At 37.8% G+C, this 11,063-nt stretch overlaps 1 protein-coding gene across 1 annotated transcript in view; it reads left to right on the top strand.

The window, feature by feature from the left end:
• Positions 1-11,063, top strand: part of LOC105986590 (protein FAM178A-like) — an 82,476-nt gene that overhangs the window by 16,677 nt on the left and 54,736 nt on the right. The window contains exons 5-9 of the mRNA XM_013017587.1: positions 2,950-3,929; positions 4,898-4,968; positions 7,432-7,554; positions 7,882-8,049; positions 10,447-10,549. Of these exons, the coding sequence (XP_012873041.1) occupies positions 2,950-3,929; positions 4,898-4,968; positions 7,432-7,554; positions 7,882-8,049; positions 10,447-10,549 (1,445 nt within the window). The remainder of the gene's footprint in view (positions 1-2,949; positions 3,930-4,897; positions 4,969-7,431; positions 7,555-7,881; positions 8,050-10,446; positions 10,550-11,063) is intronic.

Here is an 11,063-nt window from a genome sequence, read left to right on the forward strand (position 1 = left end):
AGTCTAGCCGAGCTAGACTTGCACTCACCTCTGTCTGGGACTGCTAAGATTATAGGCTAAATTTGCATCTTAATGACACTGCTTTTAAAAATAAATTTGTGCAGATATACAGCTCCCCTTCTACAGGTGAATTGTGTCACCTTAATTTACCTCTTAATTGTGATTCAGACGTCAGCAAAATGATTTTAAAAAGATGGTCCTTTAAAAAAAAAAATGCCAGGCACTGGAGGCTCACACCTACAATCCTAGCTACTCAGGCTGAGGTCTGAGAATCACAGTTTAAAGCCAGCTCAGGCAGGAACATTCATGAGACTCATCTCCAAATAACCACCAAAAAACCTGAAGTGGCACTGGCCCAAAGTGGCAGAGTGAAAATGCTCAGGGGTAGCACCAGGCCCCAAGTTTAATCCTCATGACTGACAACATTTAAAAAAAAAAAAGTCCTTAGAGTCAGGTGTGATGAATCACTGTCTCAAAAAAAAAAAAAAAGTGCTTAAGCCAGGTGCTAGTAACTAACCCCTATAATCCTAGCTACTGAGAAGATTGAGATCAGGAGATAGATTCAAACCCAGCTCAGGCAAAAAAGTTCAAGAGATTCCATCTCTAAAAAAGTAACAAAAAGCAAGGCTGGAGTTATGACTCAAGTGGTAATGGCAGCGATGAAGAAGAAAGCCAAGCAAGAATAGGAGGCTCTAAATTTAAGCATTGGTATTAACTAACTAGCATACACAAAAAAACCCAATGCTTGAATTTAGTATGCATAATCTGGTTTGTCTTGCCATCTCTCTGCTTTCTTCAAGATTTTTTTTGTTTCCTTCAAGAATTCTTTTTTTTTTTTTTTGGTTGGTTGTGGGGCTTGAACTCCGGGCTTCTGCACTGTCTGGGAGCTCTCAGCTCAAGACTAGTACTCTACCACTTGAGCCACAGTGCCACTTCCTTCCTTCAAGAATTCTTAACAGGGCTAGGAAGGTGGCTCAGTGGTATAATGCTTGCCACCCATGCGTGAGGTCCTGGGTTCGATTCCTCAGCACCACATAAACAGAAAAAGCCGGAAGTGGTGCTGTGGTTCAAGTGGTAGAGCGCTAGCCTTGAGCTGAAAAGATGAGGCACAGTGCCCAGGCCCAGAATTCAAGCCCCATGATCAACAATAACAACAACAAAATTCTTAACAATGTGATTCTCATGTTTTACTTTTGAATCCTTGGCTCCTTGGCTATATCAAGAAGCATGAGTTTAGCACCAGGCATACTACATAAGCCTGTAATCCCAGCACTCAGCAGATGAAGGGATGAAGATTTTAAATTTAAGTCCTGTCTAGCTACATAGTAAGACACAGTGAAAAAGAAAAATAATCCTACATTCTTAGAATTGTGGACATAGTTCTTGGTATTATATTAAAGATGCTTTATATAAAGATGAACTGTTTCAGTCATCAGTTTTTGTTTGTTGTTGTTGAGACAAATTCACTGTTAGTCTGGGCAGGCCTCAAAATGGATACCCCTCCTCCCTCTGACTATGCTGGGATTATACCACATTTAGCCTAGATATTAAAAGTTTAAAAGTTCTTCCGGGGCATGGTGGTACATGTCTGAAATCCCAGATCTTGGAATTTGAAAGTAGAAGGATAGTATATTCTAGACTCTTATTTGGAAGAAAAAAAAACCAAAAAATCAGTAATGGCTCTTAATAAGCTAACTTATTTTAAAGCTATTCTATAATAACTTTTATGTCCTAAATTCATCCTGAATAATTCCTGAGCAAAGCAGAAATTTCTCATACTACAGCTGTACATAAATAATCTGGCTTCTGTAGAAAATTGGAATAAAACTCAAATCATCATCTCTGGAGTTTTCTTTGTAACTCCATATTAAAACTAAGATCATAATATAACTACTCCAAGTCTTCTCTTTCTCTTAATCATTTGTAAATTATCACTGCCTTCCCAAATATACCTGTTTTTGTTCTAAGGATTGAACTCCTGGTACCCAGACACCTAGTGCATAAGCACATGCTCTACCTTTGAGCTTTGAATGCTCCCAAATGCTGTATCTTTTTTGGGGGGGAGAGGGGAGCCCCGGTCTTAGGGCCTGAACTCTGGGCCTGGGCGCTGTCCCTCAGCTCTTCAGCTCAAGGCTAGCGCTCTACCACTTGAGCCACAGCGCGCCACTTCCGGCTTTTTTCTTTTTGCTTATGTGGTGCTGAGGAATCGAACCCAGGGCCTCATGCATGCAAGGCAAGCGCTCTACCACTGAGCCACCTTCCCAGCCCTACTTTTCTTATATACAGAAGTAATACTATACTTTTAGATGTAGAAGGATTAAATTTCAGGGACAAGGTAATCCTCTAGAAGTGGACCTCAAGTGGTAGAGCACTAGTCTTGAGCACAGAAACCCAGGGACAACTCACAGGCCTTACATTCAAGTCCTAGGACTGGCACAAAGTAGAAAAAATACTTGAAGGTGAAATACCTTTTGGATCTTTTCATTGATATGAATATACATTTGTTAATGTGTTAAGAGATTTTTTGGGTTTTTTTGTCAGTTGTGGGCCTTGAACTCTGGGCCTGAGCGCTGTCCCTCAGCTCTTCAGCTCAAGGCTAGTGTTCTACCACTTGAGCTACAGCACCACTTCCAGTTTTCTGGTGGTAAGAGTTTCACGGACTTTCCTGCCTGGGCTGGCTTTGAAACACGATCCTCAGATCTCAGCCTCCTGAAGAGCTAGGATTACAGGTGTGAGCCACCGGTGCTTATGTTAGCTTTGGAAAGAAAATGCATGTTTATCAGTAGCTTTAAATTTCTTGAGTGCTACAACTCATCATTTGATAAATGACAGTATTGTCTTTGTTTATTCCATATATAACAAAAAGTATCAGCCTAAGCTATTAGAATTTAAGCATTTCTCATAAAGGACAGTATACTTTTCACTAATCTGACAAAAATTAAATTTTAGCAGGCTCTAAGCAGAATAAATTTTCTGACAAAAGAAAAAGGAACTCTGTGGACTCAGATCTGAAAAGCACAAGAGAATCTACAATACCTAAGGCAAAAGAGTCCTTCCTTGAGAAGCGTCCTGACAGACATTCAAAAACATTTGTAAGATCTATTGCATTGAAGGAACCTGGTGATGTGCTACGCTTGGAAGATATATCAAAGGAACCCAGTGATGAAACTGATCGCTCTTCTGCAAACTTGGCACCTTCAAATTCTGGCCACCATTCTTCTAGGAATAGTGACCAAAATCGTGTGACAAGTACCAAAGAGACTAAGATACAGAAACCCCACTTACCTTTACCTCAGGAAAAATCTACCATGAAAAAATCTAGCAACCTTCAGAAGACTAAAACTGCTAGCTCTCTGACATCAAAAGAAGAGACAAAATTTCTACCTTTACTTTCTCATGTTCCAAATGCTGGTTCCTCTCGAGTCCCATTAGATGCTAAAAATTGCACTCAAGTTCCCAAAAAAGAGAAAGATCGCTCCTCATCTAAAGAATGTTCTGGGCATTCTACAGAATCATCCAAACACAAGGAGCACAAAGAAAAGACTAATAAGGCTGACTCTAACATGTCTTCAGGGAAAATTTCTGGGGGATCTTTGCATTCAGAATATAGCACTCCAGCAAAGTCTCCCCCAGCTGCTTTGGAAGTTGTGCCATGTGTCTCAGGCCCTACAATACCTTCAGTTACAGCCCCGTCAGATAAAGACAGTTCAGGAAATATCAATGCAGGTAGCAGTGCACAGAAAAGAAAATTCAGGGGTGATTTTGATAGTGATGAAGAAAGTTTAGGTTACAATCTAGATAGTGATGAGGAAGAGGAAACATTAAAATCACTGGAAGAAATAATGGCTTTGAACTTCAATCAGACTCCTACAACTTCAGAAAAGCCTCCTCTTCCCAAGGGGCTTAGATCTCAGTCATCAGACTATATAGTAAGACATTTTATGGCTTCTTTTTTGTTACTTGTAGAGTTAAAAAAAATGGATTCATTAGTGAAAGGATGAGTTAAAATTTATTTTTAAATTTATCATTTACTACAACTCATTATTAGAGTGAATCTGATATAATTTTTACTTGGTAATGACTTTCCCTTATCTCTAGTTTTATTACTGTAAATCAGTGGTCTCCAAACTTTCTTGATCACACTTTTTTTTAGTAAAAAATTTTTGAGCATGTACCCAATATATATGTATACTTATAGATTATATACATGTACCAATATAATACTGTTTACTTTCTAAAGTATATGCAAAAACAAAATTTTAAAGGAAAAGGAAATATATATGAATATTTTCTATAGAGTTATGTAGAAGTTACTATAGACTAAGTTCTACTGGAGTTTCTATAGACGTTCCATATAAATAGAAGTTCTATTATTTTCTTCCTGCACCCCAATGGATCACCTTGCACACCCCCTGCTTTGGAGACCACTGCTGTAAATGAAGGTAGAGTGTAGAAATGTTGTTAATTGTGGTGTGCAATTTTATTTATAAAGTGCTTCATTCTATCTTGGGAGTAAGCTAAATTCTAAGGTGTCTTTAAATTTGGTGGGGAGGGTGTTACTCTTCATAGTAACACCTAGGAATTGATAGTTTTATTCCACTGACATAGAATTTAGGATTTAAGATAGGGTAGCCACAGAGTCCTTGGGTATTTGCAGTCAAATTATAAGGCTAGCAGGGTTTTGTAAGTAGTGTCTTTCCTAATAGTAAAATCAAATTGCCTGCAGTACAAAATACTAGATTTAAAGCATGATGGTGAAAATTCTCCTTTAAAAAATGTGTATCTTGGCCCAGGTTATTGAAATAGAAGATAGTCTTTAGCACTCTGAATAACTTAAAACACATCTCAATTCTTCTAAGATTTTGTTACAAATTATTTTTAAATTTTCTTGTTTTAGGAACATGTTCATAGTGGAACTTACACAAATACTTTAGAGCGTCTTGTGAAGGAAATGGAAGATACACAAAGGTTAGTTAGCATTATGATTAATTTACTAAATTTTTAACATACTGCTCGTTTCTTTGGCTGGCTTTTAATGTACATTTTAAAATTCATGAAATATGCTAAAAAATGAGAAAATCATAAAAAATTAGTATGTATTTTATGTTAGTACTGTTAAAATAGTTGTCAGTTGTATGCTCTTGTTTATAAGCTGGACCCAAAGCCCCAGATTTTTTTTTATAGTATTCTGTGTTTTGCATTAATCATGTAAGTTTCTTCTGTGTTTACCAAAACTAGTATCCAGTAACTGAAATTCTTGATCAGAATCAGGGGTAGAATATATGTTAAGTGTAAGCTAAATTCAGTACATTGACATGCTTCCATCACCCCCATATACCTCTAGAACTTCTTCATTATCCCGTATTCCTTATCCTTTAAACAATAACTCCCCATTCTTCCTTCCTGCTTTTGGCAACTTTGTGTTTCTATGAAATTGACTAATCTAGGCACTACGTATATCAGTAAGAGCATATCATATTTGTCCTTTTATGACTGGTTTATTTCACATAGTATAATGTCTTCATTTTTTTACTCATGGGAAAGGCTGTTTCAGAATTTTCTTCCCTTTTAAAGTTTACTATTCCATTGTTTTATGTGTATACCACATTTTGTTTATTCAACTATAAATGGCCACTTCTGTTATATCACAGGCACCTGGCCAAAATTTTTTATTTTTTACTAAACACAACAGACCTTTTTATTCATTTTTTTTTCATCTGACAGTGATTTTCTAATTCAAATGCAGTTTTGGATCTCCCTATAATCAATCTCACAGGGCTGGGCACTGGTGGATAATATCTTAGTTACTCAGGAGGCTGAGATCTGAGAATTTCAGTTTGAAACCAGCCCAGGCAGGAAAGACCATGAAACTTAACTCCAATTAACTACCTTCCCTCCCCAGCCAAAAAAAGCCAGAAATGAAACTGAGGCTTAAGTGGTAGAGTACTAGCCTTGAGCAAAAAAAATCTGAGGGACAGCACCCAGGCCTCTGAGTTCAAGCCCCAGGACCAGGACACACAAAAAAGTTTATGTGAGCCGGGGACTGGTGGCTCATGCCTGTAATCCTAGCTACTCAGAAGGCTGAGATCTGAGGATCACGGTTCAAAGCCAGCCCAGGCAGGAAAGTCCGTGAAACTCTTATCTCCAATAAACCACCAGAAAACCGGAAGTGGTGCTGTGGCTCAAGTAGTAGAGCGCTAACCTTGAGCTGAAGAGCTGAGGGACAGTGCCCAGGCCCCGAGTTCAAGCCCCACGACTGACAAAAATAATTATGTGATTAATTGCAGACCATTTTTGCTAATAAGAAGGGAAGTGCATTCCTTATCAATTCAAGAAATATCCATGAAACTAGCAAAGAAAAGTTTATGTGATTTATGGGTATTGGGACGGCTTAAGTGGTAAAGCACTTGCCTAAAACAAATATTAGGCCCTGAGCTCAAACCCCATTACTACCAAAAATAAATAAGTTGAGGTAAAGTTTACTTGACTTGATTACATAGAAGGTGGCAAATATATATATATATATATATATATATACACATACATATATATACACATACATACATATATACACATATATGTATACATATATATACATACATATATATACACATACACACACACACACACACACACACACACACACATATGTAGCCCAAACTTCATAAACAAGTAGCTGTAGAGATTTTTGCAGAGCCTTAGGCTAAAAATAATTTTTCTTGCTCTGAATTTAGGGAAGTTACCTCTCTTGTAAAAAAATAATACAGTGTTTTGTTAATTCATCGGATCTGGAACATAAAATCTGAAAAGGCTTATTTAAAATCAAGTATTGCTGCTAGGCACTGGTGGCTCATGCCCTTATTCCTAGCTACTCAGGAAGCTGACATCTGAGGGACATGGTTTGGAGTCAGCCTGGGCAGAATAGTCCTCAAGACTCTTATCTCCAATTAACCAACAAAATAGTTCAACTGGAGCGGTGGCTCAAGAGGTAGAAAAACAGTTGTGAGCAAATGAGTGGAGTCAGGATTATGAGGCATTAAATTCAAGCTCTAGCACTAGAGCTTTCACACACACAGTGAAAAATCAAATCGGTGTTGTTTTGCTGCTTTTCTGTTCACACTCTGGATGATTTGGACAAGTCATTCTTGAAGTCCTAGTTATAAAGAAATACTTGAGTCTTGTATGCAATGGAACACTATTCTAATACTATATTGATAGCTAGACAAAAGCCTATTACCCAGAGTAAACTTTCTTTGTTTTGGTAAACATCATAATATTTATTTGGACATATGATTAGACCTATGGTGTAACAAATTTTTAATATAGCAGGATACTTAATGATTTTTTTCTCGGTGCTGCTTTTAAATATCAACTAAAGCTTTGTTTTTTAATTTTAATAATAAACTATTATGGCATTCTTTCGAATCTCAGGCTAGATGAACTACAGAAGCAACTACAGGAAGATATAAGGCAGGGCCGAGGCATTAAATCTCCAATCAGACTTGGTGATCAAGATAGTACAGATGATGAAGATGGCCTCTTGGAAGAACACAGGTATATCACTTTTCATATGTTCTCATGTATGCATATACACATACAACATATACCATTTAAGGTTTACATTTTGTAGTTTTCATTTTTGTAAAATAATTGAGCCATTGCTGGCAGTTTGCATAGTGAGTAATGTACCTGGGGTTTGTCGAGCAGGAAATGGTAGGTTGAAGTTACATCTTTTCTCCTGGTTATAGTTTCTTTTCATACAGACACATTTAGTGATTCTTGACAATTAGCAGAATGTAAAGTTTTTCCTGCTCCCATCTTTTTAGTACAAAAACGTATGCAGTTTAACTACTTAGTATTTAATAACTTTTTGTATTTCAGGGAATTTCTAAAAAAATTTTCTGTTACAATTGATGCTATTCCTGATCATCATCCTGGCGAAGAAATATTTAATTTCCTAAATTCTGGAAAAATTTTCAATCAGTATACCTTGGATTTAAGGGACTCTGGTTTTATTGGACAAAGTGCTGTAGAAAAGCTTATTCTCAAGTAAGTAAAAAATAGACATTTTGCTTTTCACTATATAAAAAACAACTAAAAAAATTTTGACAAATGTAATCTAAAATCTTCTAACTTGAATCGTGACCTATATCATTTCTTAGTGCTTTTATTGCTGTTAGTCTTTGTATATTCTTTTTTTACTCCAGAACTGGGCCTTAAACTTGGCCTCTGCACTGTCCCTTAGCTCTTTTGGTCAAGGCTACACTTGATCCACAACTTAGTCCACTTTTGGCTTTTTGCTGGTTAATTAGAGATAAGAATTTTATGTACTTCCTTAGCTGGACTCTTTAAAACCTCAATCCGTGGATTTGGTACCAGCCTGGTACCAAAAGGGAACAAGGAATAAGACATTGTCTCAAAAGAAACAAATATTCAGCCAGGTGACTTACGACTATAATCCTAGCTACTCTGGAGGCTAACATCTGAGGATCACAGTTCAAAGCCAGCCCAGGCAGGAAAGTCCGTGAGACTTTTTTTGGGGGGAGGGGGGTTTCCAGTCGTGGGGCCTGAACTCTGGGCCTGGGCGCTGTCCCTCTGCTATTCAGCTCAAAGCTAGCGCTCTACCACTTGAGCCACAGTACCACTTCTGGCTTTTTTTCTTTTTGCTTATGTGGTGCTGAGGAATCTAAACCCAGGGCCTCAGGCATGCAAGGCAAGCGCTCTACCACTGAGCCAACTTCCAAGCCCCCGCACCTCCCCCCAGACTCTTATTTCCAATAAACCACTAGAAAACCAGAAGTGGGGCTGTGGCTCAAGTAGTAGAGCACTTGCCTTGAGCTGAAGAGTGCAGGGACAGTGCCCAAGCCCAGAGTTCAAGCCCCACGACCAACCAAAAAAAAAGAAAGAAAGAAACAAAAATCCCCAGGATGAGCTTAAAAATACATTTATAACTGGTTGCTGATGGCTCACGCCTGTAATTCTTACTACTCAGGAGGCTAAGATAGGATTGCAGTTTGAAGCCAGCTCAGGCAGAAAAGTCCCAGTGAGACTCTGATCTCCAGTTAACCACTCAAAAACCAGAAATGAGGCTGTGCCTCAAGTGGTACAGGGCTAGCCCTGAGCACAAAGAGGCCCAAGGACAGCGCCCAGGCCCTGAGTTCAAGCCCCACAACTGACCAAAAAAAAGAAAAAAAGTAATATACTTATTATTTAAGTGATAGAAATAAAGAAGTAAGTCTAGGAGTGTTTTAAATCTAGGAGTGTTTTCATCTTTTCTATTTCTTCTCTACCATTTTTAGCACCTAGTGCTTCAGGTACAAATGAAGTACTAAATTTCATGTTTAAATTCCCAGAAAGTCCACATAACATTTTTTTTTTTTTTTTTGGTTCCGGTTGTGGGTCCTGAACTCTGGGCCTGGGTGCTGTCCCTCAGCTCTTCAGCTCAAGGCTAGCGCTCTACCACTTGAGCCACAGCACCACTTCCAGCTTTTTTCTTTTTGCTTATGTGGTGCTGAGGAATCGAACCCAGGGACTCATGCATACAAGGCAAGCACTCTACCACTGAGCCACCTTCCCAGCCCCTCTACATAACATTTCTGCTTAAGGTTAGTTGGATAGAATTTAGTCAGTGCAGCCACATATCAAACTGAGAGAAGAAAAAAAAAAGAGGCTGAGAAATGATGTTTGTTTTAGTTAGCCCAAATAAAAATCAGTTTGGTTGCCTTGAGAAAAGCAAAATTAAATGTTGAGATAGACAACTAGTAATCTATCTCCAGGCCAACCTAGTATGATTTCTCTCAATAGCTCCTCCAGTCTAGAAAGATCATTAATTTTGATGCTGAGTTTTTTTCAAGTATGTCCCCTAAGTGGCATAAGCAGATATCTTGAGACTTAAACTTTCAGCCCTGTCCAACAGTGTAGCTTTGTCCCTCAGATACATGTGGACCCCAGTTAAAAGGCTGAATCAGCTTTAGACCACCAATTGAATTTTTTTCTTTTTTGTTTTTGTTTGTTTTTTCGTTTGTTTGGTTGGGTTTTTGTTTTGTTTTGTGGTTGTGGGGCTTGAACTCAGGGTCTGGGCACTATCCCTGAGCCTCTTTGTACTCAAAGCTAGTGTTCTACTACTTGAGCCACAGCACCACTTCTAGGTGTTAGGTGGTTTATTGGAGACAAGAGTCTCATGGGGACTTTACTCCTGGGCTGACTACGATCATCAGCTCTTAGCCTCCTGAGTGTCTAGAATTATAGGTGTGAGCCACCAGCACGTGGCTACACCAGTTGGATTTTTTAATGAATAACCCACTCATCTTAGTATAGAATCCACCTCCATAGACTGAGGATAATTTTCTTAACTCTTATTGTGTCAGATGTGGTGGTGGTGGTAGTGGTGGTAGAAGAATTTTACCATGAGGGTGACAGTCATTGATTTTACTTTTACTTTTTCAGATCTGGAAAAACAGATCAGATTTTTTTGACAACACAGGGGTTCCTTACCTCTGCCTACCATTATGTCCAGTGTCCTGTACCTGTGTTAAAGTGGCTGTTTCGGGTAAGAGAAATGTTTGAGGAATTGCCTTGTTGTATCTTCCTAATCAAAACCAAACTTCTAAATATAATTTTTTGTACATTACTGGAGAAAAGTAATTTATTATATCAACTAATTATTTCATTGGATTAGAATGAGACTAGAAAAAGATTTTAAAGAAATGATAATGCAGATCTTATGCAGAATATTGTACATATTTAGACATCTTATCACTCTGATAAATAACTTTTAATATGTAGTTTTAGAATGGTTTTCTAATGCTTGTATTCCTGAATTTTTAATTTTTTCATGTTTATGGGAGTACCTATGTTCATTTTTCAGGATATAGTAACTATATTAACTGTATATATTAACTAAGAATATTAATATTAATTATGAATATTCTTGCATGTATTTTGTGTAAATCTATTTCTTTCTCTTATTTATATGTACTCTTAAATCCATAATATATATTTTTTTCTTTTTTCTTTTTTTTTTTTTTTTGGCCAGTCCTGGGGCTTGAACTCAGGGACTGGGC

The sequence above is a fragment of the Dipodomys ordii genome, unplaced genomic scaffold (assembly GCF_000151885.1).
Source record: "Dipodomys ordii isolate 6190 unplaced genomic scaffold, Dord_2.0 Scaffold36, whole genome shotgun sequence".
Taxonomy (NCBI): domain Eukaryota; kingdom Metazoa; phylum Chordata; class Mammalia; order Rodentia; family Heteromyidae; genus Dipodomys; species Dipodomys ordii.